The following is a 19,728-nucleotide window of genomic DNA, read 5'->3' on the forward strand; positions in this document are numbered from 1 at the left end:
AAGGCTTGTATATATCATAGGATAGTGTATTTCTGTTTTTTAAACTTGCATTTTATGTCAGAATCCTATTAGTGCTTTTCCTCCCTTTCTACATTAAGAAGAAAAAAAGTAGGGGCGCCTGGGTGGCTCAGTCGGTTGAGTGTCCGATTTTGGCTCAGGTCGTGATCTCGCGGTCTGTGGGTTCGAGCCCCACGTTGGGCTCTGTGCTGACAGCTCGGAGCCTGGAGCCTGCTTCGGATTCTGTGTCTCCCTCTCTCTCTGCCCCTCCCCTGCTCACACTCTCACTCTCTCAAAAATAAATAAAAACATACAACAATTTTTTTAAAAAAACAAGAGTTAAGTCTTTTCCTGGGGAAAGGGATGAGAAAGGTATAGGGCAGAAATGAGGTGACTTATAGATGGATTACATGATCACGAGCTTAAGGAGCGTTGATTTGATTTGCTAGGCAGTAAGTAATTGCCAAAGATTAAACAACCAAAAAAAAGGTCTAGCAGGGATTTGGCGGAGGATGGCCAGGGGAATTGACTAGAAGCAGCGGGTGAAAAGAAGTTCAGAGAACTTGAAGAGCACAAAGAAACTCCTAACCCTGGCGGCTGGACTTCACCCGTTCCCATGGCACCTGGTCCAGCTTTTACTAGAAGCCGTTCTGTTGGGCCAGATCTATTACAGTTGCTGGAGTGGGAGCTTCAAGAGGCTGGGATGTCGTCCGAGTCCTGCCGTGTTTCTTACAATTGACAGAGGATCAGACTAGCAGGAAAGTGCGTGTGGCGTAACCTGATCTGCCATGTTAAATGGAGGCTTTTTTTCTGGAACCTGGGAAGATTGAGATAGACTTAGAATGATGTGACCCGTCATGTGAGTTTGGAATGAACCCCCTCCCCACCCCTTAAGTTCCAAAATGAACATGGAAGCAAAGTGTAGCCCCCTAGTGAAGCAAGAAAATAGCTATATTGAGTGGTTTGAGCACCAAAAGAACCCTGGAGTTTCAATTCTGGAAGCTTCAAGGAAAATAAATCAAATGTGCACGTCCCAGGGGTATGCCACGTGACTCCCTCATTCACCCCGCAGGCCACTGGGTAATCGGTATAATGGGCTTTCGTCCTCAGATCTCATGATGGCTGTCTTAGAGCAGAGCCGTCCTGGACTTTGACTCTGCAGGGTACCTGTCCAGTGACCGAAGGGGAGTTTGGTGCGTAAAGCAGAAGAGGAACAGAGTCTCCATAGGGGAGTCGTGACCTAGAGGACAAAGCTTCTCTTAGAAGTCACTGTAGAAGAGCCTCTGGGGTCCGACGTTGCGTTCGATCCTTAGAGTTTGTGTCTTTCGTGGTTAAGGTGACTGGTATAATTTATTGCCTAAAACAACTAAGAGTGAAGGGAGCCCTGGTAACAATTATGCTAGAACAGCAGGTGTTAACGGATAGGGTCCTGGGCAAAGAAATAACAGGCACTTCGTTCATAGTGGGCCTCTGACTTTACCAAGATCCTGCTTTGCTTTTTATGTCTTTGGTTAGAATTTTTGTTAAAGCTGCTGGAAAATGGGGGTGAGGATGTAAATCAGTAAATCGCTTTCGTGTAATGTTACTGTAGAAATTCATTTTATAATAGGCCAGAAGGAGAAACCAGTGTTTCATAGTTTGGAACGTGGGCTCTGCAGTCGTGCTGCCTGGATTTGAATCCTGAACCCTGGCTTTTTTTTTTTTTTTTTTTTTTTTTTTTTTTTTTTTTTTTTTGGCTAGCCTGGTGATCTTGAGAAAGTTAATGAACCTTTCTTGGTCTCAGATTCTTCATCTGTAAACAGATGATTCTGTAGTGCCCGCCTTCACAGGATTGTTGCATGGTTTAGAGGAGATTGATGAGCTTCCAGAAGCTTGGGTCCTGACTTGTAGATCTTTGATGCTCTTAAGACCAGAGCGATGCCCAGCATGGCAACTCCGTTGATGTTAACATGACCCTGAATGGGAGGAGTGCAGGTGTCGCTTATCCTTGGAATAGCGCTGTCCTTGAAAACATCTCTGGAGAAAATTTCTTTATGTTGACTCCTTATCAGAATAGAGGATGTGTCCCTCTGGGATTCTGCTTGGCACTGAGCGTCACATGCCTGTAACTGTTTTAATGATAGAGTAGTAAAGAATCACCCCGAAAGGATCAGAGATCTTGGGGAGCGGGTGGATGGTGGGAGGGACGGCGAGAGCAAGGTCCGTGACCAGCTCTGCCTGTCTCGCTCCTTTGGGCCTGTTACTGCCAGATAAGAATAGTTAGAGAATTTTTGCACAGAACGGATCCAAATTCAGCTGCCTCGAATAATTCGTGCTCGTTGCAGCTAGTAGTTCTTCAAGGCTACGTTCAGTTGGGAGACTCTGAAATAAAAGGTTGTGTTCGTATTTATGATGCGTGATGCTAACGACACGCGCATTTGCTTTGCTGCGGTTCTGTAACCGCGAACACCTTGTTCTGTGGCAGCTGGACAACACGACACGTTTACAGCTGTTCTTAAATTGGATTCCTAGGGGCTGGGGCTGGAGCAAAGAGTGCCCCATGGCAGGGGAAGGTGATGAGAGGGCAGATTCTTCAAACAGAATCTATAGCGTGTTCGCGGTTGACACGTTTTAAGAGGAACACTGTCACGGCAAGTACTACCTACTTGGTAGTTTATGTCGTAGCAGGTTTTGTTGCCAGCGAGGGGAGGGAGTGAACATGGTTCAATACAAGTGGATGGTTTTTAGTTTGCATGAAATACTTTGTTCGGGCCTAATTGAAGTAGACTCAATGACAGGTAAATCGGTGGCGGTCATTTTTTTTTTTTTTAATTTTCATTTTTTAACATTTATTCATTTTTGAGAGACAGAGCATGCGTGGGGGAGGGGCACAGAGAGAGAGGGAGACCCAGAATCGGAAGCAAGCTCCAGGCTCTGAGCTGTCCACACCGAGCCCAATGCGGGTCTCGAACCCACAGACCGCGAGATCGTGACCTGAGCTGAAGTCGGACGCTTAACTGACCGAGCCACCCAGGCGCCCCAGTGACAGTCATATTTATAGTGTCAAATCCCCGTTTTTAAAAAAACAAGTATTAAGTCCGGTTTTTAAAAAACAGTAATAAATGCCCGTGTTACAGAACTGGAATAACACCAAAAGGTAAATAGTAACACTTGGGTCTTTCGGGCTCTGGCTGCCTTAGCTCCAGCCCTCCACGAACAGCCCCGTGACCAGTTTCTAGTAGATACTTTGCAGATACTCTGTACTGGAACGTACAATTGTAGTTTTATTTTTTCTCTTTTACACAGAGAGTAGCCTATCCCTGCGTCTCCCGTCTTGGAGGTGATTCCACCTGGGTCCCTGTGGCCCTTTTTCCCTCCACTTGCTGCGTAGCGTGTTGTTGTTTGGACGCAGCGTACTTTGTTGACCAACAAGTGGGTCATTTCCAGTCTTGGTGCCACCAGCAGCGCTGCGATCCGTATCTTGTGTCATTTTAGACCGTGTGTGTGTGTGAGGATATGTCGTGGCTGTGGGGTCGCTGGGCCATAGGGTGGCCGCTTACCTTCTCACCAGCAAGGAGCCAGTGCCTGTTCCCCAACACATCCATCAGCGCAATGCATTTTTACGTCTTTGGTTACTCGCCAGTCCGCTAGGTGAAAAATAGTACCCCAGTATCATTTTAGTGAGTATTTTTCTCACGAAGGAGCGTGATCACGTTCTCCTGTTTGAGGGCAAGTGTGTTTCCTTTTCTGGGAATTATCCTGTCCATGCACTTTGCCCTTTTTCTGTTGGGCGGATGGTCTTTGCTGATGGGTTTGACAGACCCCTTAATAATGTGAAGCAAATGCTCATGGTAGGTGATCTGAGCCGCAAGGTTTTGTTTTCAGTTTATGATTTTTGCTGGAAAGGTTCTTAGCCATGAAGAACTTGCTCGTTCTCACATAGTTGAATTTATCATTCTCTTTTCAACTGATTTTATTCTTAAAGAATTCTCTCGTCTACCCTGCACGCAGTTTCCATTTTTAATCTTGCAGTCTTTAATTCCTCTGGAATGTGTTTTTGCCCAAGGGTGAGTTAGAGATGCGACTCAGCCGTTTACCTCCAGAAGCTTCTGATCTCGTTCCCTGCACAGTTTTGTTGAAGGTTACTTTTTCCCTCACTGAGCTGAAGGGCCGGTATGAACGCATATCCAATCCCCCTGGCTGTCTGGGTCTTTGTAGATTTCTGTCTGCTTCGCTCCTGAACTAGTGCTGTACTTATTTTAAGTTTAAAATAAGTAGCTTTGCGCTTTTCACCCACCTGCTTCTACAATTGCTATTTCTCGGAAAAGACACTTTTTATCGGGCTCATGTTACATTCATGTGTTAATTCAGGATCAGCCAGTGGAGACCTGCGCGTGAACGCTGAGGACCTCGGCGCACTGTTGCAGTTTTTGAAGTGTTTTATCTCTTGGGAGGATTTTCAGATCTTTTTCAGTTGGAACGTACAGTTTCGTTCTCTTAAGTTTATTCCTAGAAATTTTGTCCTTTTTGGTTTCTGTTACAGCCAGAGGTCCTTTCCTTCCAATATACTTTTTAATGAGTTGTTCCTTGTACCATGCCTCTGAAATGTGATTACTCTTTTCTTATTTTAAGCTTTTTTTGTTGTTGTTTGTTTATTTTTGAGAGAGGCAGAGAGAGACCGAGTGCGAGCGGGGGAGGGGCAGAGAGAGAGAGAGAGAGAGAGAGAGAGAGAGACATTGAACACAAAGCAGGCCCCAGGTTCTGAGCCATCAGCACAGAGCCCGATGCGGGGCTTGCACTCACGAACCGTGAGACCACAGCCTGAGCCAAAGTCGGACGCTTAACCGACTGAACCACCCAGGCACCCCATGTGATTATGATCACTCTTTTATTTCCACATCTTCTCTTCAGGGAAAAGGTGGTTTGAACTTTGGATCTACTGTAGCTCAACTGGTGACTAAAATCATTTGGAATGTTGTTTTTAATCTGGGTGAAAAGATCTATCATTCCATCGACAAAAATGTTCTCAAAATTTAACACTAAAATAAACTTGACTGGTGTGCCTGGGTGGTTCAGTCTGTTAAACGCCCGACCCTTGATTTTGGCTCAGGGCGTGATCTCCCGGTTCGTGGGTTCAAGCCCTGCATCGGGCTCTGTGCTGACAGCTTGGAGCCTGGAGACTGCTTCGGATTCTGTGTCTGTCTCTCTTTCTCTCTGCTCCTCTCCCATCCATGCTCTGTCTGTCTCTCAAAAATAAATGTTAAAAAAAAAAACTGGAGGGGGTGGGGCACCTGGGTGGCTCAGTGGGTTAAGCGTCTGGCTTCGACTCAGGTCATGATCTCACAGTTTGAGTTCGAGCCCCTCGTCGGGCTCTGTGCTGACAGCTCGGAGCCTGGAGCCCCCTTCGGATTCTGTGTCTCCCTCTCATGCTGCCCCTCCCCCACTGGTGCTCTCTCAAAAATAAACATTAAAAAAACTTTTTTTCTAAAATGAACTCGACTTAGTGAAACTAATCTGAAAGTAATGAAACAGACGTTTTATTTTGTGTATGTAGTGAGTGCTGTGATGTAGAAATGCTGTCTTCTAATTAAAGATTACTATTTATGATACCAAGAACTGATAGTAAAACTTACTCTTTGTGGTTTTTTTTAAAGACACTTTACTGTGGCGAATAGTAATAATTGCGGGCCATCGTGAACATTAGTTATAATCATCCTGTGGACCTGCAGAGTTAACAGAGTCCGTTCTTTGATAAAACGGTGGTTTGACACGATGTTCTAGATGTTCTGTATAACAGCGCTTGCCCGGGATACGCAGCACGTTGACAATTACATTTCACCAGAGAACAAAATGTTTTGTACCAGACAGTGGCGTGCACTAAGGAAAACTGCACTGACATTAGACCTTTAGAATGCTTTTATATTTGAGTCTCCTAAAGCCGCTTTATGAAAGTAGCTGCTGATACATTGTCACATAACGTGTGCCTTTGTTGTTCATTCCTAAACTTGCTCGGTAAGTAACTCCTGTGATCCTCGGAAGTCCGGGTACCCCACGTGTAGCGTTTGGATTCTCTTCCTCTCTTCTTCCCCTCTCAGGTGCTGGTAGCAGCCCATTAATGGCCCATAGACTGGCATTCAGGCCCTTGTGATTCAAGTGCAGGGAACAGGTTTAGTGATGACCTAGCACTTTTAAATATGAAAACACAAATTTGTGGAATAAACCGGAAGCACTCGTGAGTTTCCCATGAGATCTAAGATCCTGGACTTTGTGTCCATAAAGGAAACGTTAGCGCCTTTCACTGCGCGTAAGATTGCGGGACCTGTTGCCCTGACATTTCCTTCATCCTCCCCACCAGGACTTGCAGAAGTGATTAGCCTTCTCCCCAGAAGCCTTAGAATGGCCAGGATCGTTTCTGAGTATTAGCTTAAAACAATGAGCAGCCCCAAACCAGTCTTAAATAAGTCTTCAGTGTGTGGGGCTATGTGTCTAGAATGATGTTTTAATCTACTTCTTTGTTGACTTTGATTTCTTTGACCAGGTAATATGGGAAAAACTTTGGGTAAAGATTGCTTGTTATGCTTTGTGAAGACTTTACTCAGATGGAATTATTTTCTCTCCCACAGGATGAATACTCCATCTTTCCTCAGACATACTCCATAGATATTAATGGTTATATTCTTGTGTATTCTGTTACATCAATCAAAAGGTACGATTCCCCCCCTGCTGCTTGCTTCGAGTTTATTTGCTCTGCATAGATAGCGTTCAGCCGTCTAAAGGATTATGATGGAACTGGTTGTAGTAACGATCAGCCTTACCGGGCTAAATGCGTTTCAGTGATTGGCTTGTGGAGCAAACAGGTTGTTAAGGGGGAAAAGTATCCTGATGAACGTTCTCTTGCACTGCTAGAATGAAAACTGTATTCCTCACCTCCAGCTGCCTAGGTGATCTGAGCTTTTCTGCTAATGGAAATGACAACCGCATAAATTGGTTTACTGTCTGTGCATTTCCACCACGTTAACGTGGAACGCGGGCTGACCGCGAGGGCCCTCTAGCTACAGAACATCCTACGGATGTTTATTCAGAGATTAAAATACGCGTTTATGTGATTTGTCGGACAACTGGTAGAGTTTCCCATCTAATAATCTCACGTACGTCATCTTGAATATTCTCAGTAAGGGTTACTCAGTGTCACACACTCACGTGAAAGAAGGTTTATAGGAAAAAACTATGAGATTCCTTGTGTTCACTTTATTTTATATTACAGCGGTGAGTCGGTGACATTCCATGTTTTTCCCACTAGAAAAATTATATAAGAAACATGGAGGGGCGCCTGGGTGGCTCAGTCGGTTAAGCGTCCGACTTCGGCTCAGGTCACGATCTCGCGGTTCGTGGCTTCCAGCCCCGCGTCAGGCTCTGTGCTGACGGCTCCGAGCCTGGAGCCTGCTTCGGATTCTGTGTCTCCCTCTCTCTCTGCCCCTCCCCTGCTGGTGCTCTGTCTCTTTCTGTCTCTCAGAAATAAACAAACATTTAAAAAACCATGTAAAAACGCCAACTAAGATGGAGGTCTGATTTCATGCTTTTGTTTTACAGTTTTGAAGTGATTAAAGTTATTCACGGCAAATTGTTGGATATGGTGGGGAAAGTGCAGTAAGTAGTAACAGTTTCGTTCTCTTTTGCTAGATGCCCTCATGACAGTAGTGTCTTGTGAACAGGCAGGTCTGGCCCTGGGTTACTGTGGCTTTTTTTTTCCTTCCCTTACTAGAATACCTATTATGCTGGTCGGGAATAAGAAAGATCTACACATGGAAAGGTGCGTACCTTCCGGATGGCGAACTGCTTTCTAAAATGAAGCCTACGCTGATCTCACCGCGGAAGTGCCTTTTGTAATTCTCGTTCCCACGTCGAGAACATTCTCAGCTGTAGCATCTTCTGTGTTCAGAAACGTGGCAGCGATTGTACCTAAGCAGAAGCAGAGCCACAGCGTAAATCTCCCCACTCCTGCGGGGCCTCATCTGGAGAGGGGACTGGCTGGCCAGAGGCCTGCACCCCGTGCCTTTGGGAATCGCCCCGTCCTCGGGTGCTCGCAGTCGTGTCCTCTGATCTTGGAGGGCTCGCAGGAGCACGGGTAACCCAGGAAGGCCGTGTCTGTCCCGTTGCCCGACCCAGGCGTAATTAAAGTGCCGCTGTATGTTACACGCTGGGTAGGAATATTGGGCAGAGAGCGGTCTTCCGCTTTACACGGGAAACGGTCGCTAAAAGTAGAGCCTGGTTCATAAATAATTATAGATGTTTTATAAAGAAAGAGCCAAGTACTTTAATTAGAATCTTCTTTTTCCTTTAGGGTGATCAGTTATGAAGAAGGGAAAGCATTAGCAGAGTCTTGGAACGCAGCTTTTTTGGAATCTTCTGCTAAAGAAAATCAGGTACGTGTTTCGTAGACGGCCTCTGACGCTGCATCCGTCGGCCCCGGGCTGTGTCCCCACGGTCGGCCTGTGGCCCCGCCAGCTGTGCCGCTCCTGCTTCCCCTGTGTCCTTCCCTTCCACCCTCTCCAGCGTCCGTCTTCGGGTGGCTGGCAGTATTCCACTTATGACGGGACCTAGAATATTTGTAGGATAAACAGGAGTTGATAGCACTAATTTGTAGACGTTTATGATTATTTTTGTCCTGTATTCAGGGCTGGTCCAGAAATAAGTCCAGACGTAGAAAAGAAGCAGTGATGGTCTTACGTCATTCTGGCAATAATTTTGTGCCCGCACCTACGTCCTTTTTCTGTCGGATGAAATGGGGCTAGACGCATATGTATTGTTTCTAACGTAGAAATTGCAGAGAACCGTTTTACGGGCATCTGTTCCCAATATCAGCCCTGCAGATGTTCCTTTTTTTTTTTTTTTTTTTTTGTAAGTTTATTGATTTTGAGAGAGAGCGCGTGCGAGCAGGGAAGGGGCGGGGGGAGAGAGGGAGAGAGAGAGAATCCCAAGCAAGCTCCACACTGGCAGTGCAGAGCCCAGTGCGGGGCTTGAACTCACGAACCGCGAGGTCATGACTGGAGCCGAAATCAAGAGTTGGATGCCTGACCAGCTGAGCCGCCCAGGCACCCCCCTTTTTTTTTTTTAATGTTTATTTATTGCGCTCGCTCCTTGAACATAGTGGGCACTTTGAGAATGGCACCCTTCACTCGTGTTCCCCTCTGACCTGTCTTTTCTCTCATTAACCGCTTACATTCGGACGACGTTCTGTAACGGCTTTTGCCGTTTTCCAGTTCTGAAAGTATTTTCAACATGTTCTCTGGTTTGATCCTCGAATAAGAGTAGTCGGTGTCCATTTCTGTGAGGAAACAGCAGGTCGGGAAGGGTGGCGGCAGACGGTGGGCCTGGCGCCCGTTCTCCCACCCCTGCCGCTTTTCCCCGGCTCAAGGTTCTGTTCCCTTCTCCCCCTTAGTTCATTCTGGAATCCAAGGCCGTGTCATTTACCACTGTGCGCTCCCTGATGCCCAGCACAGCGGATGCCTTCGGCGTGCCTGTATGGTAGGGGCTCAGTCAGCCAGGTGCCCCGAGCTCGTCAGATCCCTTGGTCCCTGGGTTCGGATGATGGGGGATATTAAATCTGTGTAATTGGTTCCAAGTGCCAGCTAACAAGGGATTTATGGGACTCTGCTCAGCTCCTGATTGCACATAGAACTCATACCAGGGGCTGAGATCGTAAGAGATGCCTTCATTTTCTAATGGAACTAAATCAAACATTTATTAGGTGTCTGGCCTATCCTTAAGATCATTTAGTTGCACTACCTCATTCTGGAAGGGAGTTTAAGGTCCAAAGATGTAAATGAGTTTTCTTAGATCACTCTTAGATCTATTCATATATGATGTAAGAGCTCAGAGAGTTTAAACCTACCCCACGTTTGGTCCTCTCTGTCTATACCATGCTTTCCGGTGGACAGGAGGAGAAGGACTCTGGCGTGAGCAAAGCATAATAGAGATTACAGTGTTCTTGGGGGGGAGGGGGGGCGGGGGGACACGGGGGGGGTGTGCTTTGCCGGTTCCGTCGGTTAAGCGTCGGACTTCAGCTCAGGCCATGGTCTCAGTTTGTGAGTTCAAGCCCTGTGTCGGGCCCTGTGCTGACAGCTCAGAGCCCGCTTTGGATCCTCTGTCCCTCTCTCTCTCGCTGCCCCTCCCTTCTCATGTGCGCAGTATCTCTCTCTCTCTCTCTCTCAAATAAACAGTAAGAGAAAGTTAAAGCATTCTTGGGGAGGAATAGCCACTGTGGATTACAGAGTCTTTCAATCTCGATTGGAACGTAAAAGACATCTTTGGTCCATTGGAGAGATTTTACTATGTTCTGGATATATTAGGGAAATACTTTCATTTCCTTGGATGCAGTGGCAGTACTGGAATGATGAAGAGACTGTCCACATTCTTAGGAAATGCAAACCAAAGTATTTAGGGCCCAAGTTTCCTAACGTCTGCAGCTTACTTTCAAATGGGGCAGTTGGGTGACAGAGCAAGCAAGGACGTTAACGTTTGTTGACTCTAGATGGGGGGCTGGCTGATTGTTAACACGGTTGTTTCCATTTTTCTGTGTGCTTGAAAATCTGCATAGTCACAGTTTGAAGGTGGTCAGAAGGTAAGAACGTCCACTTACAAGATCAGTAAGTCCCGGGGTGTAGTATACGGCATGACTACCGTTAACAATACTGTGGTGTTTTTGTTTGTATTCGAAAGTTGCTGATGGGCGCCTGGGTGACTCGGTCCTTTAAGTGTCCGACTTCAGCTCAGGTCATGATCTCACAGCTCGTGGGTTCGGGCCCCGCGTTGGGCTCCGGGCTGAAGGCTCGGAGCCCGGAGCCTGCTGCGGATTCTGTGTCTCCCTCTCTCTCTGCCCCTTCCCTGCTCACGCTCTCCCTCAAAAATAAACGTAAAAAAAAAAAAATTACAGAAAGAAAGGAGTTGCCGAGAGAGTAGCTGGCAAAAGTTCTCACAAGAACAACGGTTGTAACCTTGCGGCGGTGGCCGTCGACTTACTGGGGTGATCGTTTCTCAGTGTCCACGACTGTCAGATCGTTACGTTGTGCTCCTTAAACTAACACCGCGTCACGTGTCGGTTACACCTCATGTAAAAAACGTTCGTCAAGCTGGGGAGGGCAGCCGAATGGCCCCAGCCACCTTGGTTCTGTTCGCTGACTTCACTCTTCCTCTCGGGTGAAAATCGGAGGGTCCTTGAGCGCTTGTCCCATCGGACACGATAATTAAACTGGCATCGGCAGCAGTGTCGTTCAACTGTTCGCGTAACCCCCGCGCGGAGCGTGCACCGCATTCCGCGTGTGTCCTTCCTGCCGGCCCCCTCGAGCACGTCCGTCCCGAGCGGGCCCTGCGCTCCAGTGTGACGAAGAGGCAGTGCCTAGGAAGGGCCGCTGCCTCAGGGTCACGTCTCCTCTTGAGAACGACCTCGAATGGTTTGCTTGAGGTGCGTTCTTAGGCCCTTTGGTGTCGGGGTGCAGGCCTCCTCTCTGGTTTACGCCGTACGTCCCTGGAGCTTAAGGATCGTAACGTGATTCTGGACGGGTGTGCTCTTTTGTCTTTGTGTTTCCTGTAGAGGGTAGCCTGGTGCCTTTTGAACACCAGAGAAAAGAGGAATTGTGCCGAAGGCTTAAAAAGAAAAGATTCCCACTACTGTCCTTCTCTGCGGCTTTGATACATTTAGCGAAGTTATCGCATAGTAGCCAAAAACATAAAAGAAGGCAAGGGTCCTGCATGGCAGCTTCAAACGTCTTAAGCCAGAGAAGATCAGAGATTGAGTGATCCACTCACTGTGGTCTGTTCCGTGCTGGCCCTGCTGTCCGATTAGCAGGTGCCTTCTCCGACAGGAAGCGAGTCCTTTAAGGCCAGAAGATCTTTGTACCCAAATCGGGTAAATACAGCAGTGACCCGCGGTCCTTGGGAAACCCGTGTCCTGGTCAGTTATCTTAAAGGCCTGTCTAGATGTGTCCGCTCTCTGTCACGTCTCTCATACTCCTGCCCACGCCGTCTTGCAATGTGCTAAAGAGATGAGGAGAGCCGAAGCCTGGTGAGTCTCTCGCCGCCCAAAGGGACTCTAATCCCTTACATTAGAGGTGTGAGTGATTCTAACCCAGATTCCTGCCAGGATGCTCACGGCTATTCGAATAGAACAGGGGAGAGAAGTCGTGTAGTAAAGACACACGCACACACACGTGCATACCAGTAGTCATGTGATCAGAGATCAGCCTGTGTGAACCGCTCAAAGGTTTTATTGATTTTCAAATCAATTCAATCAAGTCAATTTTATTGATTTTCAAATTTTCAAGCATAGCTTGTTTGTAACTTGCCTCACATACCTCGTAAGCAGAGTTCAGTGGGTTTTGTTAACAAAGCCTCGATGGTAAGAGCGATGGGAGTCCATGAGAACGCTACCCTCTCTTGCTCAACTGGGGGGTGAGTTGGCGGTCCTGGCGTGTTTGTTGTGGCGACCCACGGCTGTACTTCAGCGATGTGATGAAAGAGAGCACACTTGGGCAGAGTCAGATCACACAGATAAGCAAGAAGAATTCCGAGGTTTATCTAGAACGCCAGATTCCAGACACACCGAATCGGGGAGAGTCTGGCACGGGTTTTTCCAGGCCTTTTTCTGTGCATTTTTGTAGGGTGAAATAAACGACGTGTTTGTACAGTCCTGGGAAAGGAGGAAAGCTTGCTGCAGCCAGCGACCTTGTTTAGAGAAGAGGGTGGGGGCGGGGCAGCTCTCGCCCAGTTAGGGCCACCTCGTCCGCGGCAGCAGGGAAGGAGCGAGAGCAGGTGCGCCCAGGCTTGAGGGGCAGTCAGCTTGGCGGACGGGGATGCAGAGTTCTCTCCTGGACGCTGCGCGTTTTCCCGGCGAACTGTAAGACACAGCAGCCGAGCGTGAGAACGGGGAGAGGCGCTAGAAATTCCAGGAGAAAGGCAAGGCACGAACCTCCATCGGTGTGGCGGGGGGGGGCGCCGAGGGCCCCCTTTGGAGTCGGGGTCCCAGGGAGACAGTGACCGGGTGGGTGCTGGCTGTGGCTGCGGGCAGAGAAGGTGAAGCCGGTGGCGGTGGTGCTGGGAACAGAGTGAGGGGGACGAGTGGTTAAGGGACAGGGACGTGTCCTCGGATCAAGGAAGCTGGTCCCTGTGGGGCCGAGAATTGTGGAGGTTGGGATATTGAAGAAAAGTGAGAGGGAGAGAGAGAGAAGGAAGGTGGGCACGGTGGGTTCTTGGCCTTGGGTGTTGGAGGGGTGACCGTTGGTATCAACACGGTCTAGGCGCTGCCCCTCGAGGCCTTTGAGAACAGGGGCATCTTGTGATCATGGGGGGCTGGTGTCCCGCCTGAGAGGGGATTCCCGGCTCCAGGTAACAGTGACTCCTTGTGAAGGGCCCTTGCGCTGCCCACCGGGCTGAGAGGCTACCACTGAGAAAGACCGGTCCCCCGGTCACGGGAGGCGAGGAGGTCCCAGGGGCGGAGAGCGGTGTTGGACACAGTGACACTGCCCCAGAAGGAAGGGGGGAGGTGACTCAGGGTTTGCACGTGGCTCGAAGGTGGCTTATATGATTGCACGGCTGCCTACGAGGCGAAGCTGAGCGTTTTAAGGAAGTGGGAGGCAGAGGTCTGGAGGGTTCGCGAGGAGCAGGAAAAGCCCCCGCCCTGGTTTAGGGCCCGTGGGAGCCGGGCCGTGAAGGGGACACGCGCTGCAGGGGAGAGGGGTGTTCTGATGGGAACAGGAGCCGACGGGTGAGGGGTCCTCATACCGGACCCAGAAACTCCAGGGGCACCGTGGGGTCGGGGGAGACCCAGGGGCAGCCTGCAGTGACCGTTGATGACGGGGACCAGAAGCGGGATGAGAGGTTAGTTCTCCGGTCAGGTGGTGTCGGGGGCTGGGCGGTTCTGGGGTCTCTCCGCAGCTGCACCCCCAGCCCCACCTGCAGGGGTGGGGGACGGCGGGCAGCGGCGGGCCTTCTTCAGTCCTGCCTGCGGGACTGGCACCAGTCAGGCACCAGGGCTCCACGTTAAACCTAACGCTGTCTGGCTGTGTCTTTGATTTCAGACTGCTGTTGACGTTTTTAGAAGGATAATTTTGGAGGCAGAAAAAATCGATGGGGCCGCGTCACAAGGAAAGTCTTCCTGCTCGGTGATGTGATCCCGCCGCGGAGCCCGAGGACCCCGGGAGCCGATCCTGCCTGCAGAAGCAGACTGCCCGTTATCCTTCAAGAGAAACTCCGCTGCTTTTTCCTTCTGTTAACCTGAAAGATTTCATTTGGGTCAGAGCTTTTTCTGGCCCCACCCACCCCCCTTTCAGATTATGTTAAACTCTGACTCTGTCCAAATGAGTTCACTTCCATTTTCAAATTTTAAGCAATCATATTTTCAATTTATATATTGTATTTCTTAATAATATTATGACCAAGAATTTTATCGGCATTAATTTTTCAGTGTAGTTTGTTGTTTAAAATAATGTAATCATCAAAATGATACATATTGTTACACTACTATTAACTAGGCTTCAATATATCAGTGTTTATTTCATTGTGTTAAATGTATACTTGTAAATAAAATAGCTGCAAACCTTAGTCCCTCGTGCTACCTAGCGTGGCTTCTAAGGGAGAATCCCTGGCCTCCTGGGGGTTTGTCTCCCAACCTTGGCCTTGGGGAGGCTCAGGTTGGAGTGCAGGAACTGGTGGAGGGGGTGGCCGCAGGCAGAGGTGAGTGGAGCCTGGGGGCCCGGGACCCAGGGGTTGGGGGGGCGGGGGGACTGGTGGCTGGTGGGGCCCACCCGGCGGGCAGCTGGCAAGAGCTGGGGTGGCACTCCACCGACGACGTCCAAGGGAGTTAGTCCCCAGGAGTGACCGCCCTCCCCTCCGCCCTCAGAGCGCCCCCCTTGAGCGGGGTGCATGCGGGGGTGCGCCTGGCCCAGCCTTCCCCGCACTTCCCTCGCGCTTGCCCGTGGGTTGCTTGAGGGAAAGGAGGAGTCGGGACCACTTCCTCTCTCTCCTTACGCCAGGCTGGGTGTCCACCGCAGACAGGATCCGATTCAGACGCCACCACACCGAGTCGTTGCAGGGGTCGGAGAATACGGCCGGTTGAGTGTCGCGTGAGAGACTTCGAGAACCGCCTTCAGCTCCACCGGGAGCCGCAAGGAGGAGGAAGGAGCGCGGTGTGCACGGCGGCCGCCCCGTCGACTGTAGGTCCAGCCGAGGTTGAATGGCGCAATACCTCAAATGTTGAAACACAGTAGTGGGGTTTTTTTGACAACACGGTATCGTCGCTTGTTACTAACAGGGTTGATCCTCAGGCCTTAGGTTCTATATGGGCATTCGGTGTGGGGGACAGCGCGAGATCCGGACGCAGTGCGTCCCAAGCTTTCTGTGTACGACGGGAACCTCGAGCAGCACGTTCGTGCCGGACGCAGGTTCAGCTGTCTGTCACAGGGGGCCTGGAGGTGGCGTGGTGCTCCTCTCTGTGGCCCGGTTCACCTGGTCGCTAGGTGTTTACCGTTCTTGATTTTTCCGACGTTTTGTTTAAATGTCAGCTCGCGCACAGTGAGGCGGTTCTGAGTGTCGCGAACACCGCAGGGAAATCTGCACCCTTGTCGAGCTCGCATCTGACCTCGCACAGGGCCAGCCAGTCCCGCCCCCCAGGGCGCTGAGCCTGTCCGCGGACTGGCCGGACAGAGGACAGAGAGCGTCTCGCATGTCCCTCGTGTGTCCCCGAGGCGGGGCGTCGGCTCCACCAGCTGGTTACCGGCAGGTGACGGCAGGGGTGGTTGGTGTTACCTGTTTGTGCGGATGTTCTGGTTGGCTCCACTGCGTGAAGAGGGTGCCGCCCCACCTCTAGGGGAGGAAGCCGTCTTAAAGGGGTTCGCGACTGGTTAATGTCAGTAACCAAATCCGTTTTGTGTCCTCTGTGCGAATGTGGTAGCTGGGCTTCTGAAGAAACTCTGGCAAGTGCCAGATTTGACTTAAATTTTTTGTCACTTAATACCGTGTTCAGCCACTTCTGGGCCTTTTTTTTTCTTTTTTCTTTTTTTTTTTTTTTAACACGTTTTAACATTTCTGAAATCAAAATGAGCCTTGCGATCAGTGAACACGTGTTGCGTTGTGGAAGATCACCTATTATTTCTTGGTGCATAAATGTGATTTTAGATTCATTGAAGTACAGGACGTGCAGATATAAAAGTATTCAAAACTCTCCAGCTCACAATAAATACAGTTCTGAAATCACATTACAAATTTAAATGAACGTGATGGAATTTTGCTGAACCTAGGTTGCCCGGCCACTTAACCCTGTCTAGACCTCCAGCCACATCTCCCCCACACCTCTCACGCACGTCACCCCCTTGTCACCACACCCAGTGGTGTTCCTGGTTTCTTTCTCGACCTTTCAGCAGCATGGTACACGGCCGATGACTTTGCAAGCCCTCCCCCTGCTTCTGCAAAACCACGTTTCCCCGGTTTTCCTCCATCGCGCTGTGGGCGCGGGTCTGCTATTTCCTTCTCTGCCAAACCTCAGTGGGCCTTTGCCCTGCCTGCATTCTCTCCCCGGGTTTCTGTGGGGTTTCTGCAGGCACAGATTTCGCTAGCTAGCGTGTTTCCCGAAGGCTCCAAAGCTCACACCTCCCGCCCTGACCTCTGGGCTTTTCTTCCGTGCCTCCTGGGCATCTCAGATTTATTCTGTGCAAATTGAATACTTGATCAAGCCTCAACCTGGGCCTCCCCCTAGACCATTTCAGGAAATGACACCACTGGCCGCTGGATGCTAAAGCTGGAAAGTGGGGGGAGGGGGCCTCCTCTCCATCTCCCCTCCCATCTCCCAGGCAGTCTGTCCCCGCTGCACACTGGCTTCCTGTGGCGGGTGGCACGCCCTCCAAACCCTTCCCGCTTCCCACCAAGTCAGCTTGTTGAAAACTAATTGCCTCATGTCACTCCCTCCTTACAATTCGCTAATAACAATCGTGCCAAAATCGAAACTCCCGACGCTTGAAGCCTAGCACGATCCAGCTGGCGCTTAACGTCACCGGCCACCGAGGCTGTTCTCTGGTCACTCTGGCCTCGGTGGTTCCCAGACTCTCCTCCCTGGACAACGCCCTTCCCCAGACTTCCCTTCCAGGCCTCCACATGGTTTATCGAACAGCATGGCACCCGTCACCATCCGTCATGGTGGGTCCTTGTACACACTGCATGTTCGCGGACTAAATCTGCCTGCGACGAAGGCCGTGAGAGGTCTGTCCCCGGGACCTTGACGCCCCACCAGCCTCTCTGAGCTCGGGGCCGGCCGAGAGAGATGTTCCAGTGCACCAGTTTTTAAAAGTAACGAGACTTATTACTGGTTTATGAAGTCCTCTTTCTGTTTAATTTTTTAAAAATATTTTTTTTTATTTTTACATTTAAGAAAAAAAACTTTTAACGTTTATTTTTGAGAGAGCGAGACAGAGCTTGAGCGGGGGAGGGGCAGAGAGAGAAGGAGGCACAGAATCCGAAGCAGGCTCCAGGCTCCGAGCGGTCAGCCCAGGGCCCGACGCGGGGCTTAAACTCACAGACCACGAGATCATGACCTGAGGCGAAGTCGGACGCTTAACAGACTGAGCCACCCCAGGCGCCCCTGTGAAGGCATCTTTGAAATCAAACAGAAGAAAAAAGTTACAAAAACTACATTCACTTATCCTGTCTTGTGTAATTACCTGCCGGTTCCCCTTACTGGCGCTCTGTGATCACCTGGTGACCTCACTCCGGCCCGAGACTCCCTCCGGCACTTTCTGCGGGCACGTCCGCCAGCTGTGAGTTCTCGGGAGTTTTTGTTTATCTCCTTCATTTTTCCGGGAAGACCTTGCAGGATGTCGAGTTCTAGCTGGAGAGTCTCTGCCTCAGTCCTTCCCGACCCGTCTTGGTGAGGTCTGTCGTGAGCGGCGCTGCTCGACACACAGTGCTCCCCTGGGCTCCGAGGAGAGCCTTTTCAGGTCCCCCTCGGACATCTCATTTTCCAACAGTTTCTTTTCTTTTCTCTTCTTTTTTCAGCTTTTTTGTTATCTTGCTGTTTGCTCCCGTGTCAGCGAAATGCCCGCTGATTGTTTTTGATAGATACCGTGGGGAAAAGCGGGCAGGTCAAGTATAAAGACAAGCTTTGCAAGGTGGTGTTCCAGGGAACTGCTTGATGGGCAAATCAGGAGTTTTCTGAGCGTGGGGCTTCCAAAGAGCAGCAACCCCAGCGTGATCCTTCCGGGGGCCGCCAGGTCGCTGGCTTTTACCCAGTTGCGGCTGCTGGTTTTTAAGGCACCTCGGAGTTGGGGTCCGGGGCTGGCCGGAGGGTGAGTGACAATGCCACAGAGCTCACCTGGGCTGAGAATGCATCGCTTTTCTTAAATAAACGCTCCCTGGTTGCTGCGAGCCTTTAGTTGATTTCCAGAGTTCTGGAGAAGTCGATTTTGGGGGGACGGTTTTTGCCAGTGTCCTCACCGGGTTCTCAGAGGCCCTTTACCGCGGGGCCTGTGCCGTCGCAGGGAGCCTCGGCAGGGAAACAGAAGAGTAAGTGAGCCTCTGTAGGGCTGCCTTCCAGAAAGTTCCCTTTGAATTCGGCCCACGTCTGCTGCGGTGTGGTTGAAATTCCCCCACCATTCACACGGGGCACTGGGACTGGGACAGCTTTTACTCGCTTCTTGAGCCTACCCCATTAAGGGCTCGTAACGAGGAAGGAGGGTGTCCTCTGCCGTGGCTCGTGTGCACAGCAGATGGCGGCCGTACCCTGTCATCGGGAAGCCAGTCGGACGGCCCAGAACCTACGCCGAGGCCTTTCAGGTTATCGTGTAAATGGAGGCAAAGAGACAATTCCTGGAGAGTTCTGGACTCAGGGAAATGTCTCCGGCTCCCGTGGCCTGCGGCCTCGCCCGAGAAGCGGGCACACTGCCGTGTGCCCCCCTGACCCAGCCTCACGGGTACTGCCCGTCCCAGCATCTCCGGGAGGGAGTGCGTGCTTGCCCGGGACCTCCGGCTGCCTGGGTGACTCCAGTCGACCAAGACTGTTGTGCATATTAATTAATAGGGGCTGCCTGGAAGGCCCCGTACCAGCGGGAAACCAGGATGCCTTCCAGAGCATTCCTCAGGAGATTCCAGAACCGTTCCAAGTCTCCTCTCCCTCCCCCAAGAGGGCAAAGGTTTACGTTAAGCAAGAAAGGTTTGCATTAAGCAGAACTTTTGTGTTCCCCGTCTTTATCGTCTTTCTGTCCCTTTGATAACCTCCTAGTGTGGAGGGGGGCGGGGAGGGTCTGTTCCAGAGTTCCAACCGGAAAGCTGAGACCGGGCATCAGCTCCTTCCACAGGAGGGACCCGAGGCCCAGAGACAGCTCCCCACAATTAGCCCATGAGTTTGCACCGCACCCTGATTCGCACTGGAACCCCAAATAAGTGGAGCATAGATGGGACGAAGACTCAGAACGAGGCAGCCCTGGTCCCGAGTCTCCAAACTGTGTCTCTGGGCACCCCCCCCCCACCTGCCCTCACACTCTCTGGTCTTGAGTCCTTGATCCATAAACTTCCCTTGGCCCTTGTCACGCCGCAAGTATGAGAACCTCGGCTGTCCCCAAAGCCCAACCAAGGGCAGAGTCACAGTCCTGAGGGTTGTCAGCTGCCCCCGTTTTACCTGCTGCCAGGGTCCCACTGTTTCTGGAGCTCCCCGAGCGTCCACCCCGTGTCAGCAGTGGGTATGACTCCGGGATTCCTGCAACGTCACAAAACTAG

The 19,728-nt window shown here is 50.5% G+C and overlaps 1 protein-coding gene across 1 annotated transcript in view; it reads left to right on the forward strand.

Moving 5' to 3' along the window:
- The window catches only part of RHEB (Ras homolog, mTORC1 binding), a 44,715-nt gene extending 30,144 nt beyond the window's left edge, over nucleotides 1-14,571 (forward strand). Inside the window, exons 4-8 of the mRNA XM_058723760.1 lie at nucleotides 6,600-6,682; nucleotides 7,567-7,623; nucleotides 7,739-7,786; nucleotides 8,318-8,399; nucleotides 14,049-14,571. Of these exons, the coding sequence (XP_058579743.1) occupies nucleotides 6,600-6,682; nucleotides 7,567-7,623; nucleotides 7,739-7,786; nucleotides 8,318-8,399; nucleotides 14,049-14,141 (363 nt within the window). The 3' untranslated portion in view covers nucleotides 14,142-14,571. The remainder of the gene's footprint in view (nucleotides 1-6,599; nucleotides 6,683-7,566; nucleotides 7,624-7,738; nucleotides 7,787-8,317; nucleotides 8,400-14,048) is intronic.
- The last annotated feature ends 5,157 nt before the right edge of the window (nucleotides 14,572-19,728 follow it).

The sequence above is a fragment of the Neofelis nebulosa genome, chromosome 4 (assembly GCF_028018385.1).
Source record: "Neofelis nebulosa isolate mNeoNeb1 chromosome 4, mNeoNeb1.pri, whole genome shotgun sequence".
Classification (NCBI taxonomy): Eukaryota; Metazoa; Chordata; class Mammalia; order Carnivora; family Felidae; genus Neofelis; species Neofelis nebulosa.